Below are 14,326 nucleotides of genomic sequence, written 5' to 3'. Positions count from 1 at the left end.
GCGTTTTAGAAAAAAAAATTCAAAAATCTGCATACGTTGGCTAAAACGTCAAGGTGTGACCGGGCCTTTCAACAGACTCCATTGATGGTGAACACGCCGTGGTTTAATCCATACGTTGAAAGCCTACTTCCTGCTCGCTATCCAGCAACCTACTGCTTGCTGTTGCTGCGCCTGTTCATTTGTCAAAAGCACTGACTCTCCATTGTGGGTCTATTTCTGAATGACTGGAAGTGACCTTCTATTTGAAATATTTGAAAGAGGTGTTGATGCCAGCCCAATCATAGATATAAAGAGATCCAATCAGAGATGTAACAGCAATTGCTAGTGGACTTGCTTGTAACTAAACTGAGATCCACTTCTGATTGAGTCAGATGACTGCCGTTTGTGATGTTATTAGACCCAGGAGTGCTGCATCCTGGAGCATGTCAGGAGGGACTTTCTTTGTGGTATTTAAGATAGGATGTGAAACCACCTATTTCTTCCATTGCCAGACACCGAATGAAAGTTAGCAACACCCTGTCATTTGTGGTCAAGCATCAGGTGGTGGATTAACTTACAAAAGGACGACTCGTGATGGATTTATCATTGACAAGAAAACAAAGACTTTGCTCAAATTATACCTATGATTACTGGTATTTATTTTCTTGTATCTTGATATTCTTGGTGGTGATAATTAATTATTGTTTGGAAAACTACTGCGCTGATTGTTGCTTCTTCTTTTTTTTCTTCTTCTTTTCCAGCTGGTAAATCAAGAACTGATGATGAGATTGAAAATATGTTGGAATCCAACACATCATCTGTCTTCACAGATGGGGTAAAGGGAAGGTGGGGATGGAGGATGAATGGGACAGAGTGCCCATGCAAGACAGACAAATGGGGAGAGTAGGAGGACTAAAAGATGATTTGGCTGAATGTGGAATACATTTGAACATGTTTAACGACCAATTAAATGTGAAAGCAATAAAAGGTTCTCCTGATAGTTCTCTCGATTGTTTCTTGAAACAATAGTTGATGTTTGTTCTCGATGTTATATGTGCACAATTTTGAGTTGGGGGTGGCAGGGTGGGGTTAACATAGAAAGTACAATTGAAGGGTAACACATGGATTCATAAAGAATGACCTGCTCAAAACATATGGGGGGGGGGGGGAGTTGACCACAATGAGTAATATCAGACCTGTTTCTTCCTTCATTACTTGACCCTTAGCCATGACAGGAGTTGTCGACGGTAACTCGACCACGCTTTGTGAAAGATGCCCCACCCCCTATGCTCTCCCCTCTTCCCCATCCCCCCTCCCCCACTAGTAATTATAAGAAAGAACCAAGTGGTTTTACAGACACTGATTGTGATCCTGTACCATCTCTGATGATGGTGGAATGCATTTGTTGGTCTCTCATTGTTTTGTTTGCACGCACTCTGCAATGTTTTTTATAGATTCAGGTGAATAGTGGTGAGATTCGTCAAGCATTGTCTGAGATCGAGGCACGGCACACTGACATAATCCGTCTCGAGAGCAGCATCCGTGAGCTGCATGAAATGTTTTTAGATATGGCTTCACTCATCCAAAACCAGGTATCCATATGCTAGTACTGTACCTTGGCACTGAATATGTATTTTTTTTTGTGTGTGTTTTTTTTTTAAAGTTCCTTCAATATATGACGTTTAGCTTGCTGTCTATAACCACTTCCTTTCACAGTTCTGAGCCACACGTCTTGACACAAGCCGTCTGCCACCCTGCCCCGTTGTCTCACCACCGTTTGCTCTGTTATGTGCCTGGTCGTGTGCAGGGGGATATGGTGAACAATATCGAGCGATCGGTACTCTCTGCTGTCGATTATGTTGAACAAGCCAAGGAGGAGACTAAGCAGGCTGTCCGTATGCAGAGCAAGGCCAGAAAGGTTGGTTCCTTTCAACCACTCACCCTACGCTGACATTCGAGTGATCTCACATGAAGGTGCAACGGTAGCCTTTTACCATTTATTTCCAAATTTGGGTATTTTAGTAAATTTTACATGATGCTGTATTCATACGAGGAAGATTTTACAGATTTTGGTGGTTGCCAAGTAGCAAATACAGCAAACCCTCAAATATCACAGGGGTTCAGTTCCTGGAAAATGCCGCAATAGTTAAAACCACGTGCCAATAGGAAAAGGGAGGATCAGTTGCTGGGCTTCAAGCAAATAGAGGAAAGTGGATGGCATACAGAAATAAACACACATGTATATATTGTTGTGGTTTCCCACCCTCGGCGTGTGGGCGACCGCTTCTAGCCAATGGCGGCCGCTCTCGCCCACCGAACGGGCAAACCTAGTCACAGCTTTTGGAACAACGCCAAAATCCAGCTACGTGTGTGTTTTTAATCACACCGTAAATTGGTTAACTCTTCTGTCCACGCGCGACAGGGTCCGATCGCCGAATTGTCGATTTACCGAAGTCTGCGCACACAGAAATGCCGGGAATTTACACCTCGACGGAGCCTGCACGAAAACAAGCCGTTCTTAAGCAGATCGTTCCGTTTGCGATTTGCCGAGCAGTGTATTATCTCGAAGCCCCGTCGGATCCGATTACTCTATTGGCTATTTAAAAAGCCAGCTAATTTCCCAAACTTAATAATGGCAGTTCAATCGAGGGAAAGGACGCAACGAACGGGTCAACATTCACACAATGACATTTATTACACATACGACATATGCAGTCATGCAGTCATATATGCAATCAGGTACGTATGCAAGCAATGGGGGGGAAAGGGAACAGGACACGAGCAGAAAGAGAACGACAACCGTTTGTCTATAGTTATTATGTACAGTCACTTGTGCAGTTTTACTTATGGGACTGGCGCCACGAACACACACACAAAAACCCAGAAAAGCAAAGAAAGAGAAAACGTGACCATGTGGTGAGTTCCCCGAGCTCGTGTCCTCCACGATCTGACTCCGCACACGATCCAAAGTGACTCCGTCATGACCACCGACCCAATTCACGCGTCCAGAGAGACTGCGAGAGCGCGTGCGATGCAGAGCCGAGACAGAGACAGAGACAGAGAGACATATATATATATATATATATATTCTCCTCAGCACACACACCAGAGCCTGTGCCTCCTGAAATGAAAGCGAGAGAAGAACCTTCAGAGTGTAGGCTTTATTCCATTTGATTGAAGCCGCTTCTACGGGCACACCAGGGAATACAGGCGCAGCAAGGAGTACATAAGCAGTAAGGTATACACATGCAACTAATCACCGCAAAATAAATCAGTATAAGCACGGAGTCCGATATACTCTCAATTCTTACCATTCAACGAGCACCAAGTGAGCCGCCGCCGTAAACGACAATGCCCCTGGGACAATCCCCCCGACCGAGCAGAATCTTAGCTTTATCTATTCCGTGCTCGAGCCGTGCGACATGTGATCACGCGTCACGTCCTTCAATTCACCACATTTTCCCCGTCTTTAAAATGTAACTAGAGGCCCAACTAACGCACCATGATTACTTCAGCGCTACAGGAGTATACATTTCAAGCAACGCGAACTATCTAAACTACAGAAGCACACATGCCAAGCAGTGAGGATTATTTTGAGTTGTAGGAGCATGGTAATGAGCATCGATATATGATGTAACGAGCATATAGGAGCATGAGCATCGAGGATGCCGATAATCCCCTTTACAGATTGAGTCGGCGAGGGGGTTTTATCCGTCGACCTCTCCGGGAGTAAATGGCGGTTTCACTTGAGGGAGGCTTCCGATCCTCTTGGTGAGCCTCGACTCGTGCCGGGGATGACTCCCCGATCACTCTCGGGTGGAACGCGGCAGCTCCGTCGCCACCATTCTCGGGTGGAGTTCCTGGGGGGGGGAACACCTGGGGAGGGGATGTCAGAGGGAGGAGTGCCAGATGGTGGTGTACCTGCGGGAGGAGTACCTGAGGGAGCCAAATGGCGAACCGACACAGTGGTCTCCCTGCCATCCGGGAGCCTGACATGAGCATACTCTGGATTAGTATCGATGAGTTCGACCCCCTCCACCATGGGTTCATACTTGCTTTGTCGTACCGGGCGTTTCATGAACACTGTTCCGGGATGGGTTAGCCAGTTGGGCACCGATTGGCCGTCAACATAACGTCGCTGGTGAGTAAACATTCGTTCGTGAGGAGTTGCATTGGTGGACGTGCAGAGCAAAGAGCGTATGGAATTCAGAGCGTCGAGAAGGGTAACCTCCCACCGCTCGGGCCCCAGTCCTCTTGATTTCAACGCCAGAGTTATGGCTTTCCAAATAACTCCATTATATCGTTCCACCTGCCCATTACCCTGTGGGTTGTAACCTGTTGTTCGACTAGTTGCTATGCCGTGCTCTAATAGGAATTGTTTTAGCCCGGCCGACATGAAACACGGCCCTCTGTCTGAATGTATGTACGAAGGTTTCCCAAACATAGCGAAGAGCTCAGACAGACATTACACGACAGTGCCCGAGGTCATATCCGAGCACGGAAATGCGAAAGGGAACCTTGAATATTCATCAACAACAGTGAATATGTATCTGTTGTCTGTCTCGGTCGGCAGGGGCCCTTTGAAGTCAATGTTTAGTCTCTCGAAGGGAGAAGTGGCCTTGATCAATCTGCCAGAAGCCGCGCCATAGAATCTGGGTTTTAGTTCAGCACAAACAGGGCATGAAGCATTCATTTGTTTAATATCTTCGATAGAATAGGGAAGGTTTTGTCTGCGCACGAAATGTGCCATTCTGGTTACCCCCGGGTGGCACAGAGACGCATGGAGGTCTTGCAAAGCCCGACTGATTGTCGCCGAACAGTAGACCCGAGAGAAGGTGTCTGCAGCAGGGTTTTCCCTCCCGGGCCGGTAAACAATGTCTTAACTATAGCAGGCTAGGTCTATCCGCCATCTCATAATTTTTTCATTCTTAATTTTCCCATCAAACATGAATGCCACGGATCGTTGGTCCGTGACGAGCGTGAAATGGTTTCCCAGTAAATAGTGTCTCCATTTACGTAGGGCTTCGACAATAGCGTACGCTTCCTTCTCTATTGCTGAGTGTCTGCTCGCTTCCAGAGAGAGTTCTCGAGAAGAACGCGACGGGTCGCTCAGACTGGTTAAGCGTCGCAGCTATCGCGTGATCAGAAGCATCTGTTTCCACCACGAAGGGCACCGAGCTATCGATCGATAATACCACGGAATTACTGATATCATCTTTGAGGCTGTGGAAAGCTTTTACAACAGCGGCATCTGGTGGGAAGTTTTTGCAATGCACTAGGGGATGTATTTTCTCGGAGTATTGGGAAATCCATCTTGCATAGTAAGCGAACATGCCGATCACCCGGCGCATTGTCTGCAGGTCCTGAGGTGGGGGTAGCTCACGAAGTGGGCGCAATCGTTCAGGATCAGGCTTAATCGTGCCGTCGGCTATTGTGTAGCCGAGAAGGTCAATTGACCTTGCCGAGAATACGCATTTCTCGTAGTTGAGGGTCAGATTATATTTTCTAGCAATGCTCAAGAATCTGTCCAGATTCATATCATGTTCCCCCTGATCCTTACCGCACACTGTGACATTGTCCACGTAAACAAAAGTGTCTTTGAGCTTTTCATCTGAGATGATGTCGTCCATAACCCGTTGGAAGCAAGCTACTCCATTCGTGACACCGAACGGAATCCTCCTGAATTGGTAGAGGCGTCTACCTGCCTGGAACGCGGTGTAAGGTTTGTCTTCCTCTCGGATGGGAATTTGATGATAGGCGCTTCGCAAATCGATGGTGCTGAATATTTTATAATTGGCCACGCGTTCGACCATCTCGTCTATGCGCGGCAAAGGGTTGGCATCGAGTTGGGTGAAACGATTGACCGTTTGGGAATAATCGACAACCATTCGTTTCTTATGATTCTGATTGGCGGTGACCAACACCTGTGCGCGCCATGGCGAATCGCTCGGTTCTATAATTCCTTCTTCCAGTAATCGCTTGGTCTCTGAAGTGATGAAGTTCATATCAGCAGTGGTATATCGCCGCGATTTGATCGCTATCGGTTTACAGACCGGCGACAAGTTAGCAAACAGCTGGGGGGACGTTACCTCTGCGGTGGTCAAAGCATTTAAAATTAGACGAGGTTTGCTTCCTCCAAAGGGTATTTTGACGCTCGTGTGCTGTTTGAGGACATTATGACCCAGAATTACGTCTGCGCATAAATCACGAAGCACCAGTACCCTTACATCCCGATGCGTGTACCCTTTTACGTCCAATTCAACATTGCAGTACCCTCGTACGCGGGACTGTAGTGATGTGGCGGCCATGCATACCGTATTGTCTGTCGGGTGGATCTTCCATTTCCTGCCCTTCACTAGCGAGCTGTTGACGAAACTCTCAGAGCTACCGGTATCAATCAGAGCCTCAACCATATGCCCGTTAATTCGTACGTTGATGATAGCCTTGGATAGATTCCCCGGTGAGGCTGCAGTTAGTTTCTTTTGTGAGTAGAGAGCCGCAGAAGTGGGTTTATTTCTCCTCAGAGTAGATTTACATACCCTGGCATAATGCCCTTTCTTGTCACAATTCATGCATGTGGCATCTCTGGTGGGGCATTTGTGGCGGGGGTGTCTTTTGTACCCACAAAGAAGCATTTACCAACCGGAGTAGTTGCTAAGGAGTTTGACGAGGTCTGGGTATCCGACTCCTCGGGTTTTTCTCCATCCCCTGTGTCAGGCTGTGTCTGTGTCTGTGGGGTTCCTTGAGTTTCCACCGTAGCGGCGTTCATTAGCAGCATCGGTGTCCCAAATGACTCAGATTGCTGCTGAGCCGTATCCATCGCTCGAGCCTGGTCGACTACCTTTTCAAGAGTGGGTTGCGCTTTCTCTAGTAAGCGTTGCCGTATGTGGGCTGACCTGAGTCCTTGGATAAATGCCTCTCGGGTCGCTTCATTTCGGTGTTCCTCGGCGTTTACGGCCCGGAAGCTGCCGTCTTTTCCCAGCTGTTTCAGAGCTTGCAGGAACTGATCGATTGTCTCCCCGGCTGCTTGCTTGCGTGTGTTGAGAAGTTTTTCTATGTACACCTCGTTCTTGCGCTTCACGTAGAGCGCCTGCAGCACGTCGATCGCTGCTTCGTAGGTGTCACACTCCGACAAGAACCTGTATACGCTGGGCGAGACATTCACAAGGGCGGCCAATTTGTCGGCTCCCTCTTCGATGATGGTCAGATAGTGTGAGAAGGAACGGAACCAATGCGACCATTTCATTTCTGAGTCAGTCGCGTTTGGGTCTGCGTCGAACCTCTCTGGTTTGTAGATCTTGTCCATCGTTGGTTGAGAGAGCCGAGAAAACCAAATGGAATAAATTGAAATGAAAGCGAGAGAAGAACCTTCAGTGTAGGCTTTATTCCATTTGATTGAAGCCGCTTCTACGGGCACACCAGGGAATACAGGTGCAGCAAGGACTACATAAGCAGTCAGGTATACACGTGCAACTAATCACGCAAAATAAATCAGTATAAGCACGGAGTCCGATATACTCTCAATTCTTACCATTCAACGAGCACCAAGTGAGCCGCTGCCGTAAACGACAATGCTCCTGGGACAATCCCCCCGACCGAGCGGAATCTTAGCATTATCTATTCCGTGCTCGAGCCGTGCGACATGTGATCACACCTCACGTCCTTCAATTCACCACACCTCCTACTTGTATCTCGAGCTCCGCCCACCCTCGCCTCCCGCCCCTTCTTCCATCACGCGCGGGAAACTTCCAGAAGAAAGGCGTTTTTTTTCTCCTGGATCGGGGCCTTTCTTTTGCCTTTTCCGTAGCTTTCGTTGCTTTTTGTTCCTCTCGCAGGGTTATTCGTTGGGGGAGGGGGTGAGGCCGTTGTCTGTTCTCCCTCGATGAATGCCAGGCTTCTGGCAACCGTTGCTGAGGTGGAAATGCGGTGGTGGTGTGGTTGGCGTTATGGATAAGGTGGCCGTTGCAATGGTGGTGTGGTTGGCATTTGAAGAAGGTGGTTGTTGTAATGGCGGTGTGGTTGGTGTTGTGGTTAAGGTAGCCGTTGCAATGGTGGTGTGGTTGGCGTTTTGGAGAAGGTGATGAGGGTGTGGTTAAGGTGCTTGTTGTGGAGAAGGTGGCTGTGGTTGTTGAGATGCAGTTGGTGGTGGAGGTGGTTGTTGTGAAGCGGTTGGTCCAAAATAAAGATAGCAAAAGAAAAACACTACCTCAAAGATCACAGCCCTGTTACACGAATAAAATTCCGCTAGACGACGGTGGGGAAATCTCATCTGAACACTCACTTATCGACATAACTGATCCAAGGACCTATATATGGTGTCCTGTGAATTTCCACAACCTTAACAATATATATATATATATATATATATATATATATATATATATATATATATATATATATATATATATATATATATATATATATATATATAGTGTGTTTACATTGAAATAAACATCACTTCCGGTTCCGGTTTTGGAGCAGCGAGAGGTCTCCTTCGGGACTCCCTGCTGACGTTCTCAAAGCTAAGTTTCCGGTTGTTATTTGTCCCGTTTTAACTGTTTAATTTTCTCACCTACATGTTACTGTGTGTTGCTCGTTCAGTTTTGTTTCAAAAATCGTGCTATTTTGTGAGTATTTTTGTCGACGTTCTTACCTGTGCTTGAGGCCTAGGCCGAGGCTTGAGGCCTACCGGTTCCACTCGGTGTTCGATCGTTTTTTTTTTTTGTTGTTTGTTTTTTCTCCCCATTACCTTCAATTTCTATCCTCCCCATTACCTTCAATTTTGATCCTCCCCACTTTCCAAACATCCCCCATTCTCCCAACTAATCTCTTTCTTATCTCAAAAAAAAAATAAAAAATACCCTACAACAACAACAACACGCTCACCTTCTCCTGATTCTGCTTCTTCTTCTTCCTCTTAACTTCCTCCTCGTCTTCTTCCTCGTTTTTTTTTTTTTTTTTTTTTTAACACTTCCATGACCTAATCTGTTGAACTCTCTCATACATTATTTTTAACAACAAAAACGATCTTATAATGCTTCATCTTCCTCTCTCACACATGTGGTACTCTTTACTGTTTCACAATGCACTACTCTTCTGCTATTTTAACAGACTGCTCTCATTTCGACCTCTCCTTCATTCCTTGCCTAAAAAATCCAACTATTACAGCGCTTCTTCTCTCCATGCTCTGAATTCGCCTTCATTGCATCCATCAAGAATTGTGTTAAATCGCATCTCTGACCTAAAACTTTTAAAAACCACAGTTTGCCATGGATGCTCGCTTTCCATCAACCATTCTTTTTTTCCAACTTCAGTGCCAACTCACCCCCTCACCCCTCACTCTCACTCTCAAAGCAAACATCCCACTCTTCTCCCTCCAAGCCTCCCTCTCACCTCTCTCAAAAATTCCCCCTCACCTTTCTCCCACCTTTCATCCCCCTCACTCTTCCTTCTCAAAGTTGCCCCCCCTCTCATCCACCAACCTGCCTCCCTCCACTGCCCTCTCACCTCCATCTCTTCACTCCACCTCCTCAAATCCTCAACTGCCTTCTTCCTTGTCTCTTGTCCCCCCTATCCCCCAGCACCACAGAGCCTTTTCTCCTCCTCATTCGGCCCCCTCCCCTCGCTATTCTGCAATACCCCACACTCCTTCAGCAACCCTCCTTACCTGCCCCCCTCGTCCCTTGTCCTACCCTCCCCCTCCCCCTCCACCTCCTGCACCCAAAGCCTCCTCCCCTTCCTCTTCATTAAAAGTGTGGCCCTCAAATATCCGGGGCCTTCGCTAAAACCTTTCAGATCTTTCCATACAGGCTGCCACTGACAAACCAGACATTATCTGGGAAAGTCACATTTCCAACCTCGCCTCAAAAGCCAGTCGCCGACTGGGAATCCTCCGTCGTGCAAAGTCCTTCCTCGGCCCTCTTGAGCTCCTGACCACTTACAAAGCTTTTGTCCGTAGCCTGATGGAGTACTGCTCTCCCCTCTGGGCTGGTGCTCCTGCCTCCCACCTTTCTCGGCTTCACGCTGTCGAAACCAGGGCATTTAAGATCATTGGCATCTCCCGCAATGAAGCTGAGTCTTTGGGCCTCTCACTCAATCACCGCAGGTTGGTCGGTGGTCTTTCTGTCTTCTACCGACTCCTCTCCAGCCTTGCCCCCCTGCTCTCTCTGCGATTTGTCCCCACCACATTTCCACAGGGCGCTCAAGGTCCGCCAACAACCCCCTTCTGGTAAAACTACCAAAATCACGAATCACTGCTCATCTTCACTCTTTCATTCCTCTTTTTTCCCGCCTTTGGAATAAACTTCCTCACTCTATTCTTTCCCATTCTTCCCTCCAGGCTTTCAAAACAGCTGTTCACCACCACCTCTTATCTTCCCCCATCCAAATCCTCGATCTTTTCTACCCCCGATAATCCACCCAAGCGCACTTCCTTCAATTCTCCTGCTTTCCTTCCTGAAAGTCCCTGTAATGTCCATCTTCCCTTCGCCATGTTCCCCGTCCCATCCCCATCCCTCTCCCTTCCACAGTTCACCTAATGTGTCTGTTCCCCAAAGTTTTGTCCCTTCCACTCCCGCCCCTCTTGTCTCATGCCTCCTTGCTGAGTTGTTAGCTCTCATACGAGCCTCGACCAAGGTATACAAAAAAAAAATAAAAAAAATCTGCCTAACAGAAACTTTCCTCTCCCAAGACGTGTCTGACTCCCAAGTATCTCTCCCTGGCTACTCCCTCTTACGGTATGACAGACCTGAGCCTCGTCCTGGTGGAGGTGTTGCTCTCTTCATCAAAGACTCTATTCCTCACTCTCCATGCACTGCTCTCACTCCCCCACACCCCCAGGAATACCTCTGGCTTCGGCTTCCCCTCCACTCCCACCTCATGTTTATATGTGTACTGTACCGTCCACCGAACAGTGATGACTCCATCTACACCTCACTATCCGAAAACATGGACCATATTCTATCTTCTCATCCAAACTCTCTCTTCCTCTTATATGGTGACTTCAATTGTCATCACGCCAGTTGGCTAGGTGTGGGTACCTCTCTCACCTGCCATGGCACCTCAGCAAAAGCTTTCTGCGACTCAGTGGGACTGACTCAATCGGTCAACTTCCCGACCCGGATCTCAACCAATGGTACTCCATCTCTTCTGGATCTGATTTTGACAAATTTCCCTGACAATATCTGCTGCTCTTCCTTCGCTCCAATTGGTTCTTCTGACCACGTCCTTGTCAAAGTGGACATCTCTCTGGCTGTTATCAGAGAACCACCTCACCGCCGTCGAGTCTGGCATTTCACTCAAGCCGACTGGCAGGGTCTCCGAGCAGCCATCAAACTTACAACTGGTCTCCTATCACTACTTTCTCACACATCAACTCATCCTGGGAATTCTTTCAAAGAAACTTGCTCTCCCTCATGCACAGATTTATCCCCTCTCGTGTTCAGTTGTCTTACCCTTCCTCCCGCCCTTGGTTTACTGAAGCTTGTGGCGAGGCAGTTGTCCTGAAACAACTTGCCTTTGCCTCATGGAAAGCAAACCCAACTGAGGGCAATCTCAGTTCTTTCCACAAAGCTCGGAACAAGTGTGTATCTACCCTCAGGAGAGCCAGAAAACAACATCTTTCTCATCTCAAGTCTGAACTCTCAAACCTCTCTCCCTCCTCAAAATCCTGGTGGCGTTTAATCAAATCTGTTTCTGGTGTATGTTCCCCCTCCATCCCCTCCCTTACCTCAAATGGCCGCACTGCTGATTCCACACGTGATAAAGCTGAATGTCTAAACTCGGTGTTTGCAGCTAAATCTTGTGTCCTAAACCCATCACTATCTCTGCCCACTTTACCCAGTCGCACCCAACTGTCCCTGGACTCTGTATCCTTTTCTCCTGACAAGGTGGAGAGCTTGCTTTCAAACCTCGAGTCAGATTCTGCAACCGGTCCAGACGGCATCAGCCCACGTGTCCTCAAAGCCTGCTCTTCTGCTCTTGCTCACCCTCTCTCTGTTCTATTCACCCTCTCATTTGCCCAAGGTCATCTGCCATCTGCTTGGAAATCTGCTAACATCACTGCCCTGCATAAAAAAGGTGCAAAAACAGATCCCTATAACTACAGACCAATCAGCCTTCTCCCAATCATCAGCAAGGTGATGGAATCCATCATCGCTTCAGATATGAAATCCTTCCTCTTCTCCAATGGCTTGATTTCCAATCATCAATTTGGTTTCAGACCAGGTCACTCTACCCTGGATATGCTGCTTCTGCTCTCCCATCAATGGATGGAGGTCCTCAATGCCAGACAGGAAATCCGAGCCGTATCCCTGGACATATCACGTGCTTTTGACACAGTCTGGCACCCTGCCTACTCACCAAACTCTCTTCCCATGGTATTCAAGGCCATCTCCACTCATGGCTCGCAGACTTCCTCTCCTGTCGCAGTCAACGTGTGGCCCTAAATGGAGTTCTTTCATCCCCTCTTCCTGTGCAGGCTGGAGTTCCTCAAGGTAGCGTTCTGGGCCCTGTTCTTTTTCTGGTTTTCATCAATGATCTCTCGGACTCTCTGGAAAATCCTCTATTTCTCTTTGCCGACGACTCCACCCTCTGCCGTACCATCTGTCATCCCTCAGACCGGCAAGCAGCAGCTTCTTCGCTCACTGCAGATCTGGATAAAATCACAAACTGGTCCAACACGTGGAACATGTCTTTCAATCCAGACAAATCTCACACTCTCACTATGTCTCTTCGAAAGGACCGTTTACAAAACCCCCCATCCACTTTCTCAACAATCCTCTGGAAGAAGTCTTTTCTTTCAAGCTTCTAGGTCTCACTATCTGCCATGACCTTTCCTGGGAAAGTCACATTTCCAACCTCGCCTCAAAAGCCAGTCGCCGACTGGGAATCCTCCGTCGTGCTAAGTCCTTCCTCGGCCCTCTTGAGCTCCTGACCACTTACAAAGCTTTTGTCCGTAGCCTGATGGAGTACTGCTCTCCCCTCTGGGCTGGTGCTCCTGCCTCCCACCTTTCTCGGCTTCACGCTGTCGAAACCAGGGCATTGAAGATCATCGGCATCTCCCGCAATGAAGCTGAGTCTTTGGGCCTCTCACTCAATCACCGCAGGTTGGTCGGTGGTCTTTCTGTCTTCTACCGACTCCTCTCCAGCCTTGCCCCCCTGCTCTCTCTGCGATTTGTCCCCACCACATTTCCACAGGGCGCTCAAGGTCCGCCAACAACCCCCTTCTGGTAAAACTACCAAAATCACGAATCGCTGCTCATCTTCACTCTTTCATTCCTCTTTTTTCCCGCCTTTGGAATAAACTTCCTCACTCTATTCTTTCCCATTCTTCCCTCCAGGCTTTCAAAACAGCTGTTCACCACCACCTCTTATCTTCCCCCATCCAAATCCTCGATCTTTTCTACCCCCGATAATCCACCCAAGCCCACTTCCTTCATTTCTCCTGCTTTCCTTCCTGAAAGTCCCTGAAATGTCCATCTTCTCTTCGCCATGTTCCCCGTCCCATCCCCATCCCTCTCCCTTCCACAGTTCACCTAATGTGTCTGTTCCCCACTGTTTTGTCCCTTCCACTCCCGCCCCTCTTGTCTCATGCCTCCTTGCTGTGAGTTGTGTGTTCGCTCTCATAAGAGCCTCGACCAAGGTATACAAAAAAAAAAAAATATATGGAAATACAATAAATATGGTGTAAATTAAACAAAAACACAAGTTTTACCTTTTCAATTTGTTACAAAACAGCGAGGTGGATGAGAGTAAATGCATTACGTACTCTTTCGTACTGGACTCTGCTGTAAATAGAAAACACAAGACTTATCTCGGGGTGATGATGCTATTGGAGGGGGGAGTGTGTTGGTTGAAAAGATGTGGATGTAGAACTTGCGATGGCTGTTGGATCACCGGCAGCACGATTAAGTCACCTGCTGCATTGCCACATTGAAGAAGGGCAAAACGATCCTCAGCCATCTTGATCCAGAGCAAATCTTTTCTGCTTGGAGAGGAAGGTATGAGATGGCATCTTCTTCCAAAATAATCCCGTCTCTTCGGTGTTAAAAACCTGCACCGGCATAAATCCCTTCACCTCAATTCCATGAGTAATGGTTGAACTGGAGCCTTCAGTCCCAGGTGCCTTGTAAATACGTTGGTAAGTCTGCAATGATTTCTCCCATTCACCGGTCCACTCAAAGGCTTTTTTTTTTTATCCTGTTTTAGGTCCTTGATACAAACATTAAGATAAGAGGTTTTTTTCCCATATCCTTTCAATAAGAGGATCACAGGACTGGAATGAGCCTTTTGTGCTTTGCTGCCAGGAACCCTTGTATGGATATTTGACTCGCGTTTACACACAGTT

General features: G+C 47.6%; 2 protein-coding genes across 6 annotated transcripts in view; one reads left to right on the top strand and one right to left on the bottom strand.

The window, feature by feature from the left end:
• The window catches only part of LOC147026083 (syntaxin-1A-like), a 61,543-nt gene that overhangs the window by 41,801 nt on the left and 5,416 nt on the right, over window positions 1–14,326 (top strand). The window contains exons 7-9 of the mRNA XM_085881125.1: window positions 741–814; window positions 1,434–1,571; window positions 1,787–1,897. Of these exons, the coding sequence (XP_085737251.1) occupies window positions 741–814; window positions 1,434–1,571; window positions 1,787–1,897 (323 nt within the window). The remainder of the gene's footprint in view (window positions 1–740; window positions 815–1,433; window positions 1,572–1,786; window positions 1,898–14,326) is intronic.
• Window positions 2,650–14,326, bottom strand: part of TANGO2 (transport and golgi organization 2 homolog) — a 58,536-nt gene continuing 46,859 nt past the window's right edge. For 3 of the 5 annotated variants that reach the window (XM_085881122.1, XM_085881117.1, XM_085881119.1), the window contains one exon: window positions 3,172–3,855. In XM_085881122.1, coding sequence (XP_085737248.1) covers window positions 3,661–3,855 — 195 coding nt within the window. In that variant the 3' untranslated portion in view covers window positions 3,172–3,660. The other 2 variants (XM_085881121.1, XM_085881118.1) reach the window with 2 other exon arrangements.

This window comes from Eptatretus burgeri, chromosome 5 (assembly GCF_056783735.1).
Source record: "Eptatretus burgeri isolate ZD-2024b chromosome 5, Ebu_testis_v1, whole genome shotgun sequence".
NCBI classification, from domain to species: Eukaryota; Metazoa; Chordata; class Myxini; order Myxiniformes; family Myxinidae; genus Eptatretus; species Eptatretus burgeri.
Note: the sequence above shows the minus strand (reverse complement) of the source record. Positions and strands in the feature narration are given on the sequence as shown.